At 36.4% G+C, this 26059-nt stretch overlaps 1 protein-coding gene across 7 annotated transcripts in view; it reads right to left on the bottom strand.

Annotated features, from left to right (window-relative positions):
* Window positions 1-26059, bottom strand: part of RNF111 (ring finger protein 111) — an 84588-nt gene that overhangs the window by 22865 nt on the left and 35664 nt on the right. For all 7 annotated transcript variants that reach the window (XM_008577121.1, XM_008577123.1, XM_008577124.1 and 4 more), the window contains exons 2-5: window positions 24375-25267; window positions 11972-12098; window positions 9831-9994; window positions 5627-5821 (exon numbers count right to left, since the gene is read on the bottom strand). In XM_008577121.1, the coding sequence (XP_008575343.1) occupies window positions 5627-5821; window positions 9831-9994; window positions 11972-12098; window positions 24375-25248 (1360 nt within the window). In that variant the 5' untranslated portion in view covers window positions 25249-25267. The remainder of the gene's footprint in view (window positions 1-5626; window positions 5822-9830; window positions 9995-11971; window positions 12099-24374; window positions 25268-26059) is intronic.

The following is a 26059-nucleotide window of genomic DNA, read 5'->3' as shown; positions in this document are numbered from 1 at the left end:
CAAATCTGCACCACAGAAATTAACACCACAGCCCAGTGACATTAAATTGGTTAAGGTACCTTCACTGTAATTACAGGAGGATTACTGAGATGCGTACATGCAATTGTTCATTCATTTAACAGGTCCTACTCATAATAGTGGCATGGTAAAGGTTTTATAAAAGGCACGAGAAAACGTAAAAGTAAAAATGAAAGCCCTAGCCTTTAAAGTAACTTATAATATTGTCTGCCTTCGTTGTTTACCTCTAGCAACTAGAAACATGCCTGCACAATGTAGGTGGCTCAATAAGTACTGCTAAATTTAAGTTAACCTCACAAGGGAAGAAAGACATGCATACATGGAGCTTAGTGCCAAGAAGAGAAAGACTCGATCTTTGGCCCTGAAGGAGCTCATCATCAAGCATGGCGACAATTTAGGATAAAAATCAACCAGTATTGGGCCGGCCGGGTGGCGCACTGCTACAGTGCGCCGCTTGGGAGCGTGGTGGCGCTCCCGCCGAGGGTTCGGATCCCACATACAGACCGGTTCCCGCTCACTGGCTGAGCGAGATGTGGGAGCAACGCCGAGGGCTGCGATCCCGTTGCCGGTCCCAGTCCGGTATGGGCGTGACAATGAGGGTTGCGATCCGTTGCCGGAGACAAAAAAAGACAAAAAGGAAAAAAAAAAATCAACCAGTATTACAACAGAAGCACTGGGGTCTAGTACAGCATCGAGAAATGCTGCCCTCAGTGGCAAAGCCTGGAGACATTTTTGACTGCCATAACAGAAGGGTAAGTAGTGATACTGGTATTTAACGAGTAGAAACCAAGGATGTTGATAAATATCCTATAATGCACAGGATGGACCCCATACTAAGAATTAATTATCCAGCCCAAAGTCAATAATGACAAGGCTGAGAAATCCTGGCATAAAAAAAAGGACAGGCTTCAAGCCAGATCTTGCCTAAATTTGAATTTGTACTCCATTATCATATAACCTTGGGCAAATTACTTCACCTGTAAAATAGTAAAAGAATTAATTATCCAGCCCAAAGTCAATAATGACAAGGCTGAGAAATCCTGGCATAAAAAAAGGACAGGCTTCAAGCCAGATCTTGCCTAAATTTGAATTTGCACTCCATTATCATATAACCTTGGGCAAATTACTTCACCTGTAAAATAGTAAGAGTAATAAATTCTGACTCATTGGTTACTATAAAAATCAGAGTAATATAAACAATTAATAAATACAGACAAATCATTAACCAATATTATAAGCTCAACAAATGTTTATCCTCTAAAATGTAAGCTCTGTTAGGACAAAAGTTTATCTGTTTTGTTCCCAGTGTCTAGAAGAGTGCCTGATACATAGTATGCAATCAATAAATATTGGTTGAATAAATAAATGTATAAGGTATCATGTATGCATAATGCAATGAGCACATGGAGAGATCAGGTACATGATGAGCTGTTTTGGGCATGCTGAGTTTGAGGTGACTGCAGAATGGTCCACAGGAGACGTCCAAGAGGCAGTTGGATAAGAATTTAAAACTAAGACAGTGGTTTAGAATGATGAAAAAGTTTGGGAAATAGATAAGAGTTGGTAATCACACAGCATTGGGAATATAATTAATTCTATGCAAAAATATGTTTAAAAATGCTTAAAATAAACCTTATGTTATATATATTTGATCACAATTTTAAAAAAAAGAGCAGGTTAGAAAATAGATCAAAACAAGGACAGTGGTCTAGAAGCACAGAAGGGAGAGTCATTAGCATACTGGTGATAGGTGAAAACACCTGCAGTTATGAGATGGGCCAGTGAGAAAAGGGATGAGAACATAGTCCTGGGAAGAAAATAAATATGAAAAGGAGATTATTCCCTGATTTTTAAAGATCATGTTTCTTCCTTTTGAATGGAGTCAGAAGCAAGTTAGAAAAAGAGTTTAGGGTAATTAAAACCCACTTAAATGTATGCAGGCATAGTACAAGTGTGTGTGCATGTACTAAAGGAACGAAACCAGTGAAGATGCTGAAGACATGGGAAAGATAATTGCTAAATCAAGGTTAAGGACACAAGAAGGGATAGGAGATAGGGCACAGATAAAAGAACTGAAGGGGAAAGGAAAGAATTAGACCAGAAGTTAGGACAGAAAGATAGGTACAGATATACAAAAGTTTTTATGGAGGCACTGGAATTTGCCGGAGTTCATGCTTGAGAACCTTCATTCATTTTTATTTTTTTGGCGGCTGACTGGTACAGGGATCCCAACCCTTGACCTTGGTGTTATAACACCATGCTCTAACCAACTGAGCTAACCTGGCCAGCTTGTTTATTTTTTATGTATGTCCCCCTGGGGGATGAAAGCCTTGAGGAGAAGGACAGAGTTTTGGAGGGGAAAGAAAGGGAACTGATTGAGATATATAATACTACGGTGATTTACTAACAAAAGCCCAAGATTAGATACCATAAATTTATGGAGACACCAATCTGCTTGGTTATATGATATTTACCAGCACCACATAAGAACCTGGATAAGACTGAAGCTAGTATTTCTTCCTCCTTTTTTCTCCTCCTCCTCCTTTCTTTTCCTCCTCCTCCTTTTTTTCTCTTTCACCCCACTTACCCCCCTCCTCCTCTTCCTTCTTCCTGGAAGGCCAGTTGTTGAACATTTACCACAAACCTCTTGGCATTTCAAAAGTATGTTTAAAAGAAGATGAAACTGAGGTGGGGCAAGATGATAGACTAGAGGTGCCTGAGGCATGTTCCTCCCCCAGAAAAGGACCAGAAGACAGGAGCATCTGTGGGACAGTGCAGGAGGGCAGCAGGAGACTGATGAGATCTCTGTGGAGCATGAAAGCCCAGGATGGTAGCATAGAGAGGAGAGAGGCACATGGCCTCAGCCAACACATCTCTGACACTGGGATCACTGCAGGAAGAACTTTCCCTTGTGGTGAAAAGGTAGGCAAAGGACCTACACCAATCCCCTAGAGGCCCACAGATCCTTTGGCAGGACAAGCCCAGAGCTAAGTGTGGGAAGGAGACTTAGAATACACACACCATGTCGCTCTAGAATACTAGCACAAACTGTGCACTCACCACCCCCACCCTCATGACCCAAACTGATGCAGGATGGTGCCATCTTGAAACCAGAGCCCTTCATGAGGCGTGCCCTGCCCTGGGGCAAGCAGTAAGACTCTGCCCTCATCCCACTGAACTCACATGAAAGGCTGATCCTGGTGGCTTGAAGCCTGGGCTCACAGTGGCTGCAACTCTAGTTCTGCAATCTGGGAAGCCAACCCTAGTCCTGCTGAAATGATGCACCCACCACATTCCCGGCCAGAGATCAGACAGGCAGACCTTCCTCAGGTTGACTCCCTCCCCCATTTCTCCCCCTATGCCCAGCCCTGTCAGCTGAGTTGTGTGCCTGAGCCCCTAACCCGGAGAAAAAGTTCACAGGTCTCTACCCTAACAAACACGCCCTTGGGTTGGTGGAAATAAAATGCATCTGAGCCGCCCCCCTCCCCACAAAAAAGAGTGAAGTTACACGGCTTCAGTAATACAAAGTTATTTTTTATACAAAGCAATACAAAATACAAAGCAATGCAAAGAAATGCAAAAATGTACAAGATATGGACAGGTTGTGTGAAAATAGTTGCACTGATGTTCCATAGTGTCCTGGAAGGAAGTAAAGAATGAAGCAGAATTCAGCACCCCTAATGTAGTCTGACCACCTGTTCTGCTTCTATCAAGTTTATGGAGAAAAGCAATTTGGCCTCAAACAGGTCTAGAGAAATACGACAAAAGAAAGTTTATCTCAAAGATGGTCATCAGTATAGTCAGAGTAATATGAAGAGAGGGCCATTCAGGACTGCAGTGAAGGTGCTACCTAAGAGATTAAATGTGAGTTGTGAGTAAACAAGGATCTTAAAATAAATAAATACATATATAAATACATAAAAGCTTTGGAACTATTCTGAACTAAAGTTAGGAGTATGTCACATAAAATTTAGGTAAGAATAAGGCTACATAAAGCTATAAGGAGAGAGAAGTGAATGAGAAGGTTCAAATTCTTGCCTCAAAGATTATTATTAATCTTGATCAAGGTATTTAACTTTCCAAATTTCATCATTTGTGAAATGGGAAGAATAATGCCAACATCAAAAAAATTTTTAAGGATTAAATGATAATATATAAAATAACATTTAAGATATCAAAGTAAAGTGCTGAAAGAGTATGCACTCAATAAATGAAATAAAAGTTAACCCATTTCATATCTGCCTACATTTTTTCAAAGAATACAGTATTTAAAAGACACCCCTGGGGAATCTCCTTGAGGATTTTTCTCAATTTTACCCTCGGTTTTCCAGAAAAAGGAGTCCTTTCCTAATCCAGCCACAAGTAGTTTTCCAATCTGCTCAATGGAAATTATAAGGATATTATAAGAATTAAATGAGACACTAGTAAAAGCAAAAAGTGATAGAAAATATAATATGGATTCATTATTAATAGTGATATAGTTAATCTATAAGCTATAGGGTCTATGGTGTCTGTTAGTAAGTAATTAAGTTCCTATCCCTATACCATTGTCCAAAGAGAAAGAAAGCTAGTTTAAGGCTCAGTTAGACAGCTGATAGGAGAGAGACAGAGATATCATTGCTAATTGGAACATAGTAACTTGAGATAAGAGCTAAAACTGTAAAACCCTTTGAGGAAAACATAGGAGTAAATCTTTGTCATCTTGCATTAAACAATGGTTTCTTAAATAAGACAGCAAAAGAACAAGCAGCAGCAACAACAAATATAGAGAAAATGGACATCTAAAATTTTAAATTTCCTGTCCCTATTTTCAATTATTTTGGGCATATACCTATGTGTAGAATTAGTGGGTAATATGGTAACACTATATTTAAATTTTTGAGGAACTGCCAAAGTGTCACCCTCAGTAGCTACACCATTTTGCACTCCTACCACCAAATTCACAAGGGTTCTAATTGCTCTATATCTTGCCAACACTGGTTACTTTCTGTTTTTGTGTATTTGTTTTTTATTTATAGACACCAAAGTGGGTGTGAAGGGGTGTTTCACTGTGGTTTTGATTTGCATTTCCCTAATGATGTTGAGCATCTCTGCCTGTGTTTCTTGATCATTTGTATAACTTCTTTGGAAAAATGTCTATTCAAGTCCTTTGCCCATTTTAAAATTAGGTTATCTTTCTGTTCTTGAGATTTAAGAGTTCTTCACATATTCTCAATACCAGAACATTTATCAGATGTATGATTTGCAAATATTTTTCTTCCATTCTGTAGGCTGTTTTTCACTGTCTTCATAATTTCCTTTGATGCACAAAAATTTTAAATTTTGATCAAGTCCAACTTACCGCTTTTTCTTTTGTTCATGCTTTTGGCGTCAGCCATTTACTTCTCCCCAAACTCTCTTAGCTGACCTATAATACTTTGGTTACATATAGCACACAAACTCAAATATGAACTCACTAAGTCTAATAAATGTTACTTTGCTCACATATGAAGTTTACTATAAGGATACACTCTTGCTAATAGAGCTAAAATTTTAAACTTAAAAACAGTAATATTTTTGCTAACAAAAGTAATGACAAAAAGTCACCCTCCCCCACTTTTTTACATACCTACTATAGAAGTACCAGTTGTACTATTGCTTGTAAGAGTAGTTGAAGTCTCTGACACTGTGGAAGGCTGGCTACTTGTGACAGCTGAAGCAGTATCAGAGGCCTGCTCAGAGGTAGATGGATTTGAATTGTTAATGGAAGCACTAGTAGTTTGTGATTCCATCCTCACAGCAGTGGTTGGTACTACAGTAGGTTCTAAAAAATACAAAATATCTACTTAGCATTTCAAAACAAATTAAAGAGTTACATTTTAATCCAAGCTAACATTTTTATCATAATTATTAAAATAACCAAATTTTAAAAATATAAACTCTCTAAATAAGAATATACAGTAAAGAAAGTTTTCATAAAGGTAAACTGCAACATCAAACTGACATGTTACTAAAATATGACTATTACGCTTAAAAAATCCAACACATATGCATATTCTAGTAATTTAGGTGATTGAGTAGTTTTCTGGGTAACTACTATTTAAGTTTTCTAATCTATCACAATGAAAAGAATAAAAAGAAAGTAAAAGTTCCTCTGCTATGCCCACATATATGGTCACAGGCTGTCAGAACAGTATTACAAATTGTACCTTCTCTGGCACAGTATGGAATCCTAGGGTCACCCTTGTATAGCAATTCAGATGTCAGCACTGACAGTATGACTATGGATAAGTCACTTAACCCCTCTCCATTTCCTCATCTGTAGAACTGGGAAAGTAACAGAATTTTCTTCATAGAACTGTCATTAGGATGAACTGAGATCACACTTATAATGCGCTTCATATGATGCTTTACACATAGTAATCAATAAACATTAGTTATGAATTTTAGCATCTGTTTTAATCTCTTTTCCATGCCTTTTTGCATGTTTTTAAAAGAAATTTTTTCAAATATTAATATTCCTCAGTACTTTTTAATAGGAATTAAAATTTATGTAGCAGAAAGTAAAAGAAATTTCAGAGACTCAATTTATGAATGAGTTAAACTTCCAACATCTGAATGTAAAATGATTCCTTACAATTGAAAGCAATGGGAATACATCCAAAGCATTGTCACAACAATTACATCTGGAAAAAAGGACTCTCTTAATGTAATATAGAATGAGAGTATAAACTATTCTATACAATTCAGTGTGGTATGCTGATTCCTTAGGCACAGTTAGTCTATATGGAACACTACTTTGGACGACAATACATCCAAATGTATATGCTAATTGCTTATTGCTATGGGATGAATGTGCCCTCCAAAATTCAAGTGTTGGAAACTTGATTCCCATTATAACAGTGTCAAGAGGGTGGGAAATCTGATTCTAGTATTTGAAAGGTAGGGCCTTTGGGAGATGACTGGATCTTGAGGACTCTGCCCTAATCCTAGGTTAATGGTTTAGTGGGTTGTCACAGGAGTGGCACTCATGGCTTTATAAGGAGAGCAAGTAATCACATTAACTCTCTTGCTTATGTCACTCTCATCATGTGATTGCCTGTGTCACCAGGGGACCCTGAAGAGAGTTTCCACCCAGAAGGTGGTCCTCATGAGATGTGTCCCCTAGACCATGGACTTACCAGCCTCCAAAATTATAAGAAATAAATGTTGTTTCTTTATAAATTACCCAGTTTCAGGTATTCTGTTATAAGCAACAGAAAACTCACTGTTACAGAAAATTGATACCAAGAAGTGGGGTGTTGCTGATAACAAATATCTGAAAATATACAAGCAGATTCACAACTGGGGGATGGGCACAGGCTGGAAAAATCTGGAGAAGCAGGTTAGAAAAAGGCTAGATTGTGATAAATGAAGTATTAAGGGCAATTCTATTGAGAGCTCAGAAGGAGACAAAAAGACCAGGGAAAGTTTGGAAGGTCTTAAAGACTGGTTAAGTAGTGATAACCAGATTCTGCTGATAGAAATATGGACAGTAAAGGCAATTCTGAGGAGGCCTCAGATGTAAATGAGAAGGAGCTTATTTGAATCTTTAGCAAAGGTCACCCTTGTTACAGACTGTCAAAGAGCTTAGCTGTATGGTGTCCATGCCAAAGGGCTTTATGGAATGCAGAACTTAAGAGTTATGAACCAGGGTATTCGGCAGAAGGAATTTCTAAGCAGCAAATGTGCCCCCCAAAATTCATGTGTTGGAAACTTGATTCCCATTCAGCAAAGCATTCAGGCAGCTGCATGGCTACTTCTAACGGTCTATGCTGAATTATGGAAGCAGGGGTATGACATAAAGGCAGAATTTATAATTAAAAGGGAAGTACAGGGTAAAAAATTGGAAAACTCACAGCCTAGTCACATAAAAGTGTGTTCAGGAAAGGAAACCAAGGTGTAGCCCAACAACTGTCTGCTAAAGAGATTAGTACAGAAAGATGGGATCATCAAGAGAATGGAAGAAAGACCCTGAAGGCATTTCAGAGATCTTCAAAGCTGCCCCTTTCATCACAGACCCAGCTACCAAAGAAGACAGAATGATCACAGGGAGCTGGCCAGATGCACCCTCCATGGGCTTGCTACCTCGGGCCACCTTGCGATGCTGCTCCCAGCACTCCAGCTGCTCCAGCTGCTACAGCCACAGCTAAATTAGCCCCAGGTGCAGCTAGACCTGCTGATTCAGAAGATACAAGCTGGAAGTAGCATCCATGTGGTGTTGAGTCTACTAGCTCACAGACTGCAAGAAGCGTGGTAGCCTCCACCCAGATTTCAAAAGATGTATGGAAAAGCCAGGCGGCTCAGGAAGATATCTGTCATGGGGCAGAGTCACTGCAGAGAGTCTCCACTAGAACAATGCCAAGAGGAAATGTAGGGTTGGAGTTGCAACTGAGAACCCCCACCAGGGATATACATAGTGGAGCTGTGGGTGGGACTGCCATCAAGACCCCAGAACTGTACAGTTATCAACAAGCAGCACCAACCTGGGAGAGCCAAAGCCAAAGGAGCAGAGCTGCCCAAAGACTTGGGGACCCAACCCTCTCACCAGTGTGCAGAAGATGCAGGAAATGGAGTCAAAGAAGATTATTCTCCAGCTTTCAGATTTAATGCCTTCCTGCTAGGTTTCAGATATACTTAGGACCTGTTACCCCTTCCTTTTGGCTCATTTCTCCATTTTGGAATGAGAACTTCTGTCTTATGACTGTCCCTCCATTGTATCTTGGAAGTAGATAACTTAACTGATTTCACAGATGAGACTTTGGACTTTTGAACTGAAACAATTTAAGACTTTGGAGTTAAAATGCATGTATTTACATGAGAGAAGGACATGAATTTTGGGGGCCATGGGAGGAATATTATGCGTTGAATGTGTCCCCCAAAATTCACATGCTGGAAACTTGATCTCAATTGTAGTGTTAAAAGGGTGAGAAATCTGATTGTGGTTATTTGAAAGGTAGTGACTGGATTGTAAAGACTTTGCTCTCATGAGTGGATTAATCCATTCATGGACTAATGGGTTATCATGGGTGTAGACTAGTGACTTCATAAGGAGAGCACATGAAAATGCTCTTGCCATTCTCGCCATATGATACCCTGCATTGCCACAGGACTCTGTACAGAGCCCCCATCGACCTCACCAGATATGTCCCCTGGACCTTGGATTTCCCAGCCTCCAAAACTGTGAGAAATAAATTTCATTTTCTTTATACATTACCCAGTTTCAGGTATTCTGTTATAAGCTACAGAAATTTGACTAATAACACATATACCTAAAAAAATAAAGCAAGCTTTGTTTCCTCATTTACTTGGGTGTAGCCATAAGCTAAAACAAAACAAAAGCTAAGCAGCACCGAAAGGTACCAGTAATATTAAAGGATAACATAACTTTTAAAAGTAAAATTAGACATTTCAAATAACCATTAATCATTTAAAATTCAGTTATATTGCTTTTCTCTTGTCTGTATTTAAAAAGTGCTGCTTCTACTTTTCAAAACAAAGTTAAATTATGATGATAATATTACAAATGAAACTAATAGGTAAGTCTGAGGTTAGCTTAAATTCCACTTGTAAAAATATTTTTTTTCCCTGAGAAAATAACTACCAAAAGAATTTTAGGCACTTTTTACAAACAAAGAAAATTATATCCATTGAAAAATAACATCAGGAAATCTGATAATTTCCCTGTAGTTTTATAACATATGCCAGTAAGCAATAGGAGTTTCTAGCATATTAAGACATCTCATCTCATCAAATTTACTTCATAATTCTACACTGTTACTACTCCAACTCACCATCTTCGTCAACAGTAAGGTCCACAACTTCTGCTGCATTCTGCCTCAAAGGCTGTATAACAGTAGAAATTCTACTGCGGTTCCGTGGCTCCTGTGGCCGACTTGTATGAGAACTTGAACCTTGGCTCCAATGAGATCTGGAGTGTCCGAGGGTTGAACGAGATCTTAAATGACATCAATATTAAATCAGTAAATATTAATAAAGAACAAAATTTTGTCACCCCAGAAACCCATAAACCTTTCTTTTAAGTTCTTCATACAAGACTTTTCCAAAGAAGCATTGGTAATAGAATTAAAAACTATGACTAGCACAATGCTTGGCACTCAATGAACTTTGCTGAATGATCACACAAGAAAAAATACGTCCTTAATTTCAGCAGCCCTTATAGTTCATAAAGATTTAATCACTATGGTGCCAAGCACTAGGCACAGTCACAGGATAAGTGTGGCACACATTGTAGAGTATCAATTTTCCTCAGACTTTGAAAAAATCATTTAAAAATTAAAATAAACAGGTATACATTAGAGTGCTCACTTTTATGCCATTAGGAGTAGCACTCTGAGGGGAAAGTAGCAAACAGAGAAGCACATTCTAGGTGAGTCTATAACATGTTTTAGATATAAGAATGTCTTTTTTAAAAATGAACACCACACATTAAAATACAACGAACAAATGCATTTCTAAATTCATTCCAACACAAAAATTAAGATTCATCCATAGATTTATTTAGTATATCAAATGTAACAGAGCAACTCTTTACTGCTACCATTATAAATATTTATAATCACCTAAAGCACAAGATGAATGCAGTGTTAAGATTTTATTTTGAGGTCAGGGTAGTGGGGTGGGATCAAAGTGATTCTGGCATAAGGGCAATGTCATTTCCAGTTATTTATCAAAACAATGAGGATTTTTCTTTCAGTTATTAGTTCAGAGCTTAGATGAAATTACTGAGTGAAGAACAAAAAGTCAAAAAATGTTTTAAACTAGGTTGCCCTAACATAATAATAGCACAAATTTCCCTGGTATTGATGAGCAAGATCACGAAAAAAGTAAGATTGAAACAAAAAGAGCTATTTCGACATCTCACTTTGAATTTCAGTACTATCCCCAATATTTGCATATTATTCATATCTAAATTTTAAAAGAGTTAATGAATTCACTGTAACATAAAACAAACTATATTTTGTAAATTACTAAGTAAAATTCTTCTTTATCTAGAGCAATTACTCTTAACTCACTGCACATTTGGGGTGCTTAAAAAAATACCAACCCTTAAGAATCTAGTTCAGTTGTTCTGAGATAGGGTCTAAGCAACAATATATCTTTATTTTATAAACTCCCCAGGTAAATCTAATACAGTTTTGTTTGAAAACCACTAATCTGGTACAGGTTGAGCATCCCAAATCCCAAAATCCAAAATCCAAAATGCTCCAAAATCTAAAACTCTTTGCAGGCCAACATAATGCTCAAAAGCCATGCTCAAGAAAAACACTCATTGGAGAATTTTGAATTTTCTGATTAGGGATGCCGTCGTGGATTGAATTATGTACTTCCAAAACTCACTGAAGCTTGAATTATGTCCCCCAAGTTTTATGTATTAGAAACTTAGCCCCCACTGTGACTGTTAACAGGGTGGGAAATCCTATTACAGTAATTGAAAGATGGAGCCTTGAAGAGATGACTGCATTGTAGGACCATGCTGTAATGCATGGATTAAAAATGGTGGTCAGGGGCATGGTTCTGAGAGCTCCACCATCTTGCAGTGTGAGACCCCTGGATCACTCTCACCACCACCAGGTGGACTTTGGACTTCTCAGCCTCAGAAACTGTAAGCAATAAACCTCTTTTCTTTATAAATTACCCAGTCTCAGGTATTCTGTTAGAGCAACACAAAACGGACTAATACAGATGCTCAACAAGCATATATGTGCAAATATTCCATAGTCAAAAAAATCCAAAATCTGAAATACTTCTGGTTCCAAGCATTTCAGATAAGAGATACTCAACCTCTATATGCATACTCAAAAATCAGGACTCAAAAAGAAAAAAAGAAAAGATTACAAATATCTACAGCACAAATATGTTTAAATGTTTATATTTAAAACTTCAAATATACAACTGGGAATTAAAATCTTACCGATAGCTTTCTCCAACTGTTACAATCTCCACTTCACTGTCAGTTGAGGTAACATTAATTTCTTCATTGGCAGTGACCTGAGGAGTTGAGGAAGCTTCTATCACAACAACATCTTCATCAATACCTCCTAGAAACAAAAAGAAAAGTCATTTAAAGGGTATCTGCCTGTCATTTAATAATATGGTAATATTACTATTATTATCATAATAAAAAAAATTATTGCTAGACAAAAAATTTGATTTTGATTTTGAAGACTATGAAATTCATTACAAAAATAAATATATTTGTCAAAATGAAAGTTTTCTCAAAAAAAAAAAAAAAAAAAAAACCCACGGAACTAATTACACATAGTGTTTCAGAACATTTCAAAATCCCCCAAAGACCTCATAAGCCCTGTTTCAGTCAATCATCATCCCCCACACCCACCCCTACACCGCTGTAACAACTGATCTGCTCCCTGTCGTTACGGATTGGTTTGTATTTTGTAGAGTTTTACATAAGTGGAGTCATATATCACATAAACTGGCTTCTTTCACTCTGTATTTACTTCGAGATTTATTTGTGGTGTTGTACCAATAGTTCATTATTTTTTATTGCTGAGTAGTATCCCATGGTATGGATATAACACTATTTGTTTATCCATTCAATTGTTGATGAACACCTGGATTTTTCTCAGTTTTTAGATATTACAAATAAAGCTCCTATGAACATTTGTGTATAAGCCTTTGCACAGATGTGCTTTCATTTAAATCTTGGGTAAATACTTAAAGTAATTTCTGGTTTCTATGGCAAGTTTATGTGTAACTTGTTAAGGAAATGCTAAATCGTTTTCCTAAGTGGCTGCACAATTTTACATTCCCACCAGGAAAATGAAGGCTCCAGTTTCTCCACATCTTTGCTAATACTTATTATTGTCTCACTTTTTGAAGACTCTTTGCATAGTGATATCTTATTAGTTATTGATATTGAACACTTTTTCATCAGCTGCTCTGGTCAAATGTCTATTCTTTTGTCCACATATTCTCTAGTCCATTTAGACTTTTTGTCTTATTGTTGAACTGTAAGACTTCTTTATAAATTCCGGATACAAATGTAATCAGATACATTATTTGCAAATATTTTCTCCCAGTTTGTAGCATATCTTTTCATTTTCTTAATGGTGTCTTTTGAAGCCTAAAAGCCTTTAATCTTGATGAAGTCCAACTAAGCAATTTCTTTTGTGAATAATACTTTTGCTGACATATTTAAGCAACTTCTGACTAACCCAAGGTCACTGAAATTTTCTCCTGTGATATTTTTGAGGTTTTCTGTTTTTGTTTTTTTTTTTTTGTCTTTTTGTAACCAAAACTTTAATCACAAGGATTCTCACAAAACATATTACAAATGACAGCATGAAAAAAAAAATCTTACACAGTAACTCAAAGTTCAGCTCTACAATGCAGCCTTAAACTGACAGGACACTGGTATTGTGAAAATTTCCAAATAATGTTATAAACAGCTATGTGTTCATATATAGTAATCACATAAGAACTTATGACGTAAAGCAAAGGGAAACTTTCTTGAAACTTAACAGATTCTATACCAACTAGGCAACCTCTGCCCAGGATAAAGACTAGTTGAATTTTTTAAAAACTTCTAATTTAGTTTAATGGTGCAGCTTTTATTTTTACCTACTGGCTTTGTGTTCGTGGCAGTTTTTAAAGACTGCTTTGTTCACCTATAGCTGTGTAGCATATCCCAGCTATGGAAAAAAATAAATCTTAGTTAAATTTTTACCAGTTTTATTTCTATATTAAAAAATCACACTTTAGCTGGGCAGGATTTAGAGGTTTATCATCAGTCTACACAAGACTAAAGTTCAAAGCAAATTCAATTCTGCTTAAGGGAACATTGTAAAGTAACAATTCTTGGTATTACATACCTCATATGATCCATTTCAAACTACAGAGAATTATACCTTTGTGTGTGTCACTGTTCCAAGAGACAAATTCAAACAGCTAAAACATCTTAAAAATGCACCAAGCTTATGAAGTCTCAAACAAAACTTGAATTTTCTATACATACTCTTGTCAAATAAAGTTATTTCCTGTACAATATTTCCTGTATTGTCTCAAACAAAACTTGAATTTTCTATACATACTCTTGTCAAATAAAGTTATTTCCTGTACAATATTTCCTGTATTTTCTGTTGCAAACTGATCTTCCATTTCCTTTCATTTGACCTATACTGGCTACAAGGTCTAGAGAAGGATAGGGATGGCTTGTGATTTCTCTCCTGAGACAGTGATCTGTCTCTTTTCTTGTCTCTAGAAAGAGACCTGCTCTGGCTGCAAGAGAAGTTTCTTCTTCTTGGAGATCTGCAGCAAGGTGGAGGACTCCTTGTATGATAATCATCTTGAGGGCAACAACCCGAAGAATGAGGTGGACCACGATTCCCACTTTTTTTCCCCACCATTCAGCAGTTCCTCTCTTACACGGCAGTTACATAGTGTTCTTCCATCCAGCTCTCCGACAGCATCAGCTGCATCTTGGGGATCTTCAAATTCAATAAAAACAAAGCCCGGAGGGTTTCTAGCACTTCAGAGTGGTCCAGAATAGCCAAAAGCCTGCCCCAATTCAGTCTTATTGTCATTGTTTCCAAGATTACCTACATAAACCTTACAGCCCAATGGACAGGAATCACAATGCATTTTGAGATCCTGGTTTAGAAATGTAGAGGCTCAAATCCACAGGATCTGATGGGTCTTCTCATTCCCCTCTGGCCTGGTTCCTAGAGATGCTCGTGTTTACCTGGCATCCACAAAATCTCCTATGCTTTCTTCTAGAAGTTAAATTTAGGCCTATAATCCATTTTGTTAATTTTTGTGTCTAACAAGAGGCAACGAGTCTAAATTCATATTTTTTGCATATGAATAAACAATTGTCCCAGCACTGTTTGTTGAAAGACCTAGAAAAATTCTATTTTTGTTTTTTTGGTGACTGGCCGGTATGAGGAATCAAACCCTTGACCTTAGTGTTACAAGGCCACACTCTATCCAACAGAGCTAACCAGCCAGACTTAATAATTCTATTTTGATACCTAGCAGATTCAGGTTTTTCTAATTATTCTTCAGAATTATAAAATCAAGGGGAAAGAAAAATTCCTGAGATTTGGATTGCCTGGCATTAAGCAACACTAATGAAACCCCGACATCCCTACAATACATATTATTTCACCTAAGAAATATGTTGCCATCTACCAATATCAATATTGCAGGGCTTGGTTTTATTACAAATGTAATTCTCTATAAAGCTATAAAATTTTCTTCAAAATACTCCTAATTAAGATTATTCTTAGACACTTTATTCTCTTTCTTGCTCTTGTAAATGAGCTCCCTTTTTCATATTTTCTGTTAGTATGAAGGTATACCATTGATATTGTATATTCATTTGTATCCAACTCTTACCGAACTCTTTGCTTACCACAATGACAATAAACGGTTCAACCTTCCTGCCATTGTGGAATGCATGCAGTCTACATTCCTTCACTGAAGCCGTCATTACTTGGCAACTTGGAATTTCATCTTTAATACACTTCTACATCATCAAATATCTCCACTACTTGAAAAGCCAGCCAGTACCTGGAGGAGGTACAAGCCCTTGACAAAGATCTGCAACATACTCTCCAATAATCCAGAGTGTAACAATGCAGGCATGGGTAAACAATTGAGACAATAAAAGATAATCTGATTTGGAGAAACAGTTATTTTTTAAATATTTAAAACTATGGTATTTACATTTTGAAATATTTGCAAACATTACATCAATTAGAAAAAATTAAGATAAAAAATTATGAGGTGCAAATTTCTGAAGTAGTTTCTAAGTGGCAAAGATCACACATATAGACAAATTGAAGAAGAATGAATTTTTAACAGCATAAATATATTTTACAGGTAGAAAAAAAAAATAACTGCCCTCAAATGGCTACTTAAAATAATATTCTAGGTTCAATTCCCAAATTACTATCCAACTCTTGCTCCATAATCGTATACATGACGCAGCTTAAGGTAGAAGTACAAAGGGACCCTAAAGATATCAATCTAGCCAACGATCCACTTTGCAGACATGTTATTTGTTGTTAATTAAAATTGTCAAGTATAGAATTAGCTGATGGTGGTAAAAGTACATTTAGAATTAGAAGTGTTATATGTATAAAGTCATAGTTGTTTTCTTTTTTTAACTTCCCTTATTTTAACCCATTAATTGGACATTACCAATCTACATGGAGAAAAGCTACATCTACATATCAACATTATTAGTGATTTCTCTCCATGTATATGTATACGAAATTTCTTTAAAAGCCTGAAAAAAAAAAAAAAAAAAACCAAAAACCTAACATTACCGATGTTACACACCAGGCAAAGCCAAATACAAACGTGACATATTCAAGGCCCAATGATAAATGATACAAAGCCAACTTTGCTAATGCATTAAAATTCAATTTATATAACTTTTTTTGAACACAGACTATGTAATAAAGGTTATATGAGTAGTTAATTTAGGCACTTATTCTATTTCTTAAACATCATTTTTCTAAAAAGAAACTGTACATGCATAAGTTAAACATAATACATAAAAACTGAGTAAAGCATAATCACAACAGGCAAGATTTTGGCATCTATAATCTGTATAATCATCTATAATGTCAGTTCTCCCTAATTTAATCTACAATTACAATCCTAATAAAAACACCATCAGGTGTCTCCCAATCATCCTTATATAAACAAATTGATTATAAAGTTCACTTGGAAGAAGAAACAAGCAAAAATAACCAGAAAAACATTAAAGATTCTATAACTAAAACAGTGCTCTTCTACTGTATGAACAGATAAACCAATGGGACAGAATGAAAATACCATAAATACACCCAAATGCATACAGAAATTTAACATATGACAAAGGTGGCATCTCAAGTCAATAATAAAAAGATTTTAATGATTGGTTTTGAGACAATTATATAGCCACATTAAAAAAAAAAGTTGAACCCATTCTTCATATTGTACACAAGGATAAACACCAAATGGATCTGTGCTTCAAATGTAAAAAAAGAATTAAGCAATACAAGGGGTAGTGGAAAGAATGGGATGATTCTGTTCTAACTTTGGAGTGGGAAAATTTTTCCTAATTATGACTCAAAATCCAGAAGCATAAGGATAAAAGTTGATAAATGTGATTTATAAAAAAAATTTTTGGCATGATAAAAATAACAAAAGCCAAGAAACTAAGGACAGATTTGTGGAAAATTTGTGTATTATATAGGATTTATCTCTCTAATATGTAAAAGAGCTCCTAAAAATGGGCAGAAAAACGGAGACCAACATCCTGTTATTAAAATAGGCAAGAGATATGAACAGATCAATCACAGGAAAAGAAATGCAAAAGATCTAAAGGTTTAAATACATATGAAAAGTTATACATCACACACACACAAAAAAAAGAAATACAAATTTAAAATGTAGATATACTATTCCTCACCTATTAGATGGAAAAATAAATAAGCCCTAAAATCTGACATATTCTGTTGGACAGACTCTGGGAAAACAGGCACCCTCGTACATTGCTGGTACCCTTATACTTGCTGTTGGGCATGAGAGATGGTTACAATCCCTTATGGAGAAACATTTGACCACATCTTACAAAAATAAATATGCATTTATCCTTGACTCAATCTCCTTCTGGAATTCTATCCCAAAGACACACGGGCAAAAAATAAGAAATGACATATACAAAAAGCTATTTATTGCAGTGCTACTACTTGTAGCCCTGCAAACTGTTCATCAATAGGAAACTGGCTGAACAATCTATGGTGAAACTGTTTTAAAAAAAAAGAATAGAGCGATGACAGTATATAGAAATATACACATATAAATTCTATCATTCTTTTACAGTATCTCTACATATGCCAACAGTAACATATATAAGGGGAAAAAGAGACTTGAGTAAGAGAAGTGGAAAATAAGGGTGTGTGTGTACACACACACACACACACACACACACACACACGCACACACATATTTGCTTATATATTTGAAGAGGAAAAAAATGAGAGAACCAAAACTAAAAACTAATAAAAATGGTTATCCATGAGGGAGGAAAAGATAGGAAGAGGGAGCAGAGATAGAAAGCTAGACCTCAGTGAACATATCTTGTTTTAAAATGTGAACTTTGAAGCTAGATAAATGTTTTATATAATTAAAAAGCAAAATGAAACTTTAAAAAAAAAATAAACATGAAACAAGTGAACCTAAATGCATATTAAATTGGTGGCATAATCACACAGAAAACTGGCCAAGGACAAAAAAGACACTCCCCCCCCACCCTCGACACACACACACACACACACACACACACACACACACACACAAATCTTAAATTGTATTCATTAGAATTACTCTTGGTATGGGGCCGGCCCAGTGGCGCACTGGATAGTGCGCCGCTTGGGAAGCGCGGCGGCGCTCCCGTCCGAGGGTTCGGATCCCACATACAGACCGGCTCCCGCTCACTGGCTGAGCGAGGCACGGGAGCAACGCCGAGGGTTGCAATCCCGTTGCCGGTCCCCGGTCCGGTACGGGGGCAACACTGAGGGTTGCGATCCGTTGCCGGACACGGAAAAAAGACAAAAAAAAAAAAGAATTACTCTTGGTAATAATTGCAAATATTTTTATTTTAAAACTAGTTCATTTACATGAATGTGCTTATAGTATGTATAGGACAAAGCAAATAAATAAATTATTAGTATTGTTAAGAACCAAGGTTTTCGGCATAAGAGTACAGAGATATAAATATAAAACAAAACTTACATAAAAACCATAATGCTAAACTTAAAATGAAAATATTCACATAAATATGAATACTGTATCTATATTCAAAAATCTCTACATTCCTAGCTTTGTCCATTAAAAAAGCCAAAAAGCAATGACAGCCCAGTAGAGCAAAAAACACCTTTAATTCCCAGCTTATAATCTCTAAAATATCACTTCCCAATAAAAGGAAATTAGAGGTATGTAAAGAAATGGCTGTTTCCAGGTTTGGGGCAAGAAATGTATAAGGTGAATCTGCACCATCTTGTTATACCAGAGAATAAGGAAGTTATCAAAGACTACTACTAGAGTGGTATCAAAAGGACAAAGACCCAACATGAAGATGCTCCCACTGGCCAAAGATGAAACGAGTTAAGCACTGAAAAAAAATTAAAATACTGCCAATAGACTGAAACACATCAAATATACTAAAACCCATAAGTTCTAATGATACTTGAAAATGATAAAACCTCCTCAGATGCTGCTAGAGTAGCAACTCATTTTGAAAAGGAGTAAACGAAGGAAAAGAACCAAGCATTTGCCTTTCCTGTATGGACTGAATTAGCTGATGAAGAGTTCTTCCTTATTGAAAAACCTCAGCTAATAAATGTAAGCAGAATGAAAAGAGTCAGACAATCAATATTTTGCAACACTTAGTGACATCATGGACCTGCACAAGATCATTAACAGCTAAAAAAACATTACATAAAATGTTGATGGGGAACTTTATAACAGAAGAATCACCACCAGAACGCTCTGATAAATCTTAGTATGTGATGCAACAGGAAGTACATGGCATCACCAATGAAGTATTGTCTGAACTGAACCTGAATCTAATCAAGCTTTTCAATTGAACTCAAACTACCAGTTTGCATTAAATATGTGGTATATGAAACAAATTAAACACCACCATATGTACTGAAGTGTTTATGAGTGAAATTATGTCTATGAATTGTTCTGAAATTCTCCAGGAAAAAAAAAAACGAGGGGTGAAAGATAAAATAAGAATGGCAGATTGTTAATAAACTGAAGTGAGATGATGAATATGTGGGAGTTCACTGTATGCTTCCATTTTTGAGTATGCCTGAAAACGTCCATATAAATCATAAAGCCAAGAAAAAAACTATCAACGTTATTTTTACGAAAAGAGGGAAAGGAATATTCTCAGATTTAGATATAATTCCTAGTATTAGGATTTTACAATTCCAAGGGTTGGCTATCTTTTTAACCAAACTTTAAAAACACTTAAAAAAGTCAATGCAGTATTTTCAATTATGTACTGGATAATTTTTTAGAAATAGTCCTACTATAGGGCCGGCCCGGTGGCGCGCTGGAGAGTGCGCCGCTTGGGAGCGCGGTGGTGCTCCCGCCGAGGGTTCAGATCCCATGTGGAGACCGGTTCCCACTCACTGGCTGAGCGAGGTGCAGGCGTAACACCGAGGGTTGCGATCCCGTTACCGGTCAGTAAAAAAGACAAAAAGGAAAAAAAAACAAAAAAAAAAGAAATAGTCCTACTATAGGTAAAATGAAATTTGTAGTTTGAGATAAAAGTTCCAGTGACAGTGTCATGTATGGAGTCAGCAAATGCTATGTCCCACATAAAGTAGATGAGGATAATATGGGGAGAACTGTGTTTGATGACTTAAAAAATGGTTCCTAGGGCCAGCTCGTGGCTCACTCAGGAGAGTGCGGTGCTGATAACACCAAGGCCACGGGTTCAGATCCTATATAGGGATGGCCAGTTAGCTCACTGGCTGAGCGTGGTGCTGACAACTCCAAGCCAAGGGTTAAGATCCCCTTACCGGTCATCTTTTTTTTTTAAAAAAAAAAAAGGTTCCTAACTGTGTGAACAGAATTATTTTCAGGAAATGTAGGTATAATAGTGGGCAATAATGGGCACTACTTCTGAGTTAACATACATTCAATATTTACATGTAAATAAATTAATAATTTAATTATAAGACATATGACTATTTTAACAGCCCTAAAAGTTTATATTTCAAGACAGCTGAAAATTTATTTTCTCCTCAGTGGGAAAATAGGACTGATATATTTAGGCTCTCTTATTTAAGAGCATATACAGTATTTGCATTTCCTTCAAGTCTGGAGGAGATATAATCTATAAATATATATTAATTGAAAAGTTAATATGAGGAAGTCTTCATATTCACAATTAATTAGAAAACCAAAGCTTTAGTGTTATAAAATAAAAAGTTGAGCAGCAGCTCAGATAAAGTTTGCTGAATAGATTCACAGAAACATATCATTAAATTAACATCTACTCTGAAACCTAGCTTCTATTAGGTTATTTTAAAATATGTGAAGTTCTTGACAAATATTATATGGAACAAAACAGAATGCATAAATTCTCAGCCAAACTGGCAACTGGGAATAACTCAATGTCCAATAAGCTTGCTAACAACCCAAGTGACATATCATTTTGGCTTTCTATGCATGAATAGAAACCCCTAATAAATTTAAGTCAATTAATAATGGGAAAGCAAGAGGCAAATATTTCCCAGAAATCTGTTGATTATAACAAACTAACTGATGTTTGTTAAACAATGTAAAATACTGACTTAAAATAATTTTTAGGTGATTTAGTAAACCACTTAATTATCAACAACTGTTGTGCCTTAGAGTTATATCCATCCACACAAATCATATTAACATCTATTAGATAAATCTAATTAAAAGTTGACATTCCAATCCCTATCCTAACACACACTAAAAATACTAGACTTGGCAGTTGGAAAGCCTGGGTCCAAGTTCTAATTCTACCATCTAAATTAGGTACAACTTGTTGCAAGTCACTTCACATGGCAATATAGTACTTCTATTAATGCCAGAATTCAAAATATGTCTAAAGAAAATCCTATCTCTTAGGAGATTAAAGGAAGTCAATTCCTTGAAAGAGATGAGGTTTCTTGATAACAGAGCAAAGTCCCATCAATATTTCAGTTTATTCTAAATATAAATCATTCTAAAATGGTTTTCCAAATGCTCATCTGTAATATCAGGGTGATGGTTATAGAATCCACCTCATAAGAGTGTTGGGAGGATTAAATGAGAATACACATAAAACACTTAGAACTTTACTGGCACACAGTAAATACTCAACAAATGCTAGGTATTTTTATTATCGTCATGACATCATCATCCATTGTTGATGGGGAACTTGATGCAAACTCTTTGGAGGGCATTCTGGTAATAAGAACTCCCAAATTTTAAAAGCATATACCCTCCGATATACTTTTAGAAATTACTGCTTATGATATGCTTGCACATGTGTGCAAAAATGTGTGCAATCAATGCAGCAAATATCCATCAACAAAATCTGGTTAATTATGGAAGATCCATATAAAGGCAATACTATGAAACTATTAAAAAGAATGAGATAACACTGATAAGAAAAGACCCACATTATTTATTTATCCTTGTATATGCTTTCACATTTTCTGAAAGAGATAAGAAACTGCTAACAGTGATTATTTCTGGATAATAAGACTGAAATCTTTGAAGAGAAGAAAAACTTACGTATTTTATGTTTTCTTGGTACTTTTTAAACTCCACACTATGTGAACATTGTCATTCGGTCTTTTTTTTTTTTAAACTAGTTTTAAAAAAAACACTTATCTAGAAACCAGAAAACATCAGGGATACTTGGATTTGTGTTTCCAGAGATAAACTCTGAAAATAATGTAATTCTGCCAAGAAAGTAAAAATCCACATGCTACAATAAGCATTAAACAAGATTAAAAAAATGAATTGTTTGCATTTACCTTGAATATTTGAGAATACATGAGCTCCTTCCTTCTCAGAAACAGACACTGATACTGACCTTCACTTGCTATATTCTCATTGTCCCACAAATATTAGAGCTTCTGCTCCAAATCACCAATTATCTTGCCTCTTTAATTTTAAGAAGAAATTGGGCTCTGCTGCTCCCTCTCCCAAAACTAGAGTCTTTACATTCTGACCACCTAAGAAAAGGGTGACAATTAAGCAAGAGAACTCCTACGCTCACCTCTTTCTCATGAGACTGCAGGGAATGAGTGCTGTACACTATAACCAGTCGTAGGTGATCTCAATGAACTCTTAAGTATTTGGGTAGGTTAAAAAAATGAACTCAAGAGAACTCCTACGCTCACCTCTTTCTCATGAGACTGCAGGGAATGAGTGCTGTACACTACAACCAGTCGTAGGTGATCTCAATGAACTCTTAAGTATTTGGGTAGGTTAAAAAAATGAACTGTTAAACATGGCTAAGCCTCTAACTAAGAACAAGGTTTTAGGGTTCTGGAAAGGATAGAAAAATAAAATGGAAAAGTAAAGGAAGTCTTGGAAAAGAAAGGGCCTCATTTAGGAGAGAAGAAAAAGGAAGAATGGTACATGTGAACAACAGACTAGCTGGCTCTACACTTGCCAGGCAAGACATTAGGCAAAAACTGGGAAAGTTTTTTGTCAGTGTTAGAAACCATGATTCTAGTCCCTTAAAAAGCTCTCCCTATCCCCCATTCTCAGATTCCACAAGAAATTAACTTTTTCCCTTAGTTCAGACTTAGCTCTTCAATGCTCACTTTGACAACTTCCTTTAAATTACAACTGTAAAAATGATGCATTATCTTAGGATGGTTTGTATACATGGAGCATAATTATACTTCAGGACTGTCTGCACATAAACTTATTCTACTTAAATACTGTATAACATTTACTGTGCGTGCGTGCGTGCGTGTGTGTGTGTGTGTGTGAGAGAGAGAGAGAGAGAGAGAGAGAGAGAATATGAGAATGCGTGAGCTATTCCCCTATCGATTAAATTTTAATTGATGACTCATATGCTCTAGGGAGGACTGTCAGGACTAAAAGTTTACAGGTCCTAGTATTACAATAAAAGTTAGCACTCAAATACCTGAAGTTATTTTTTAGCTATAAAGAATATAACAAAGTAACAGCAAACAACGAGAACAGTGTACTGAAAGGAAAAATATTAAGCAGTTTTTACTGATTAGAATTGTTCTTACGGGGCGGCCTGTGGCTCACTTGAGAGAGTGTGGTGCTGATAACACCAAGGCCATGGGTTCGGATCCCATATAGGGATGGCCGGTTCACTCACTGTGGAGAGCATGGTGCTGACAACACCAAGTCAAGGGTTAAGATCCCCTTACCGGTCATCTTTAAAAAAAAAAAAAAAGAATTGTTCTTACTATGGTTGAATGTGAAAAAATACATAGGCATCTGAAAAAGTATTCATAAAAGTTAAACATATTAAAGAAGCACCACAGGGAAAAAAACTATAATAAATCAACAACTCATATAAAATATAATTTAATATGTATAAAATGATGTAAATGGTTAGGCTAAAAAAATTCTATTTTTGACACTGGAAGTTTTTTAAATTTTTATAATACAATTACAGTTATGATTTAATACTGCAGTTGGTATTTTATATGGCTTAAAAATAAGTTAATTCCTTCCAAATACAACATCGCTAAGATACAGACACAAGAAAATAAGCACGAATACAATGCAATAGCTTCCATGTTTTACTCAAGAAACATTTTTACCTGAGGGAACAGCTGGATTGTTTTGGTGGTTTTCACTAGCAGAAACAAACAAATCTTCTTCTCCTTCAGTTGATGAGCTGGAAGAGGATTCACTGCTGAGGTCATTTTCACTGGAACTACTAGAACTGGGTAGCAATGCATATTTTCTTCGGGCTAACACTTCTCGTTTTTTCCTCTGCAGTAATATCCTCTCTTTTTGTTTCTGTGTCCTCTGTGAGGAACTATTTTTTACAAATCTCTTTCTGCATGGAAGTCTCCTTAATGAACTACTATGAAAACAGGGTCTTTTCATTAACAAACCCGAAACAGATTCTGTCTCAGTCCGAGGCCACTTTTGGGACCGTGCACTTTGACTTCTACTTTTTGCACTCAAAATAGTCTGGGAATGTCTTACAGAGACTTCTTTATCCTCATCTGAAGTCACAGTATCAGAATCTCCAAAATGCAGACTAGATGAAGGAGAAGAAAGACAATCACTAAAAGAGGAATTATCTTCATCGCTTGGTGTTTCTAGGTGTTGCCTCAATCCTAATATTCCCTGGTTCTCTTTAACACAATTTTGCATGTACGAAGGGCCAGCCTGCTGGCTTTTCCGTTTTTTTCTCACAACACTTTTTTCTTGTCCTTGGTGGTTACCATTCATGTCCTTCTCTTGTTTTTGAGAATCATCACACAAGTGAGAGAATTCATTCCCCACTTTATTATTAATCATCTCAACTCCTGCAGAAAAACTTTTGGCTGCCCCAATGGGCTCTGGATGCAAAAGGATCCCTTTCAGACTCTCCTGTGTCTTTGGTGCATCAGAAGGAATCTCACTCTTCATATCCACTTTTAAGGTATAGAGCTCGTTATATTCAGGAGTCCATTGAGACATGGGAAAACTTAAGGAAGGCCTAGAAGACAGAAATAAATATTAAAAATTTATTAACATATTTTATTACACTATTTAATTAAGTAAGAGTTCTCAAATTCCACTGAAAATATCCTTTGTAATAGGGGAGAACTGCCTTTTCCTCATTAGGATATTAAATGGTTGTAATGAGTCATTTTACTGTTATGTTTTTTTGTTTTGTCTTTTTCGTGACCGGTAAGGGAATCACAACCCTTGGCTTGGTGTCGACCACACCGCGCTCAGTCAGTGAGCGCACCGGCCATTCCTATATAGGATCTGAACCCGCGGCGGGAGTGTTGCTGTGCTCCCAGCGCCGCACTCTCCCGAGTGCACCACGGGGCCGGCCCTACTGTTATGTTTTGTTTGTTTGTTTTTGTGGGGGTTCTTTGGTGACTGGCTGGTACAGGGATCTGAACCCCTGACCTTGGTGTTATCAGAACCACGTTCTCCCAAGTGAGCTAACCAGCCAGACCATTTTACTGTTCTTATAAAACTTTTTCCCTACTACCTCTACTCATATATCCAATTTTTTAGAAATACAGTAAGTATCACAGAAAATAAACCTACTTGTACACTTCTATTAACCAAAAACTGATTTTACTACATATCTTGACGACTTCAGCAACATAAGATAGAAGGGTACTTCAAAAAGTTCATGAAAAGATTCATATTATCTTTTAATTCTATTTTTCCATGAACTTTTTTTTTTTTTTCCTTTTTGTCTTTTTTCGTGTCCGGCAATGGGATCGCAACCCTCAGTGTTGCACCCCCACCCCCCCCACCCAGGGAGCGG

The sequence above is a fragment of the Galeopterus variegatus genome, unplaced genomic scaffold (genome assembly GCF_000696425.1).
Source record: "Galeopterus variegatus unplaced genomic scaffold, G_variegatus-3.0.2 Scaffold1453, whole genome shotgun sequence".
Taxonomy (NCBI): domain Eukaryota; kingdom Metazoa; phylum Chordata; class Mammalia; order Dermoptera; family Cynocephalidae; genus Galeopterus; species Galeopterus variegatus.
Note: the sequence above shows the minus strand (reverse complement) of the source record. Positions and strands in the feature narration are given on the sequence as shown.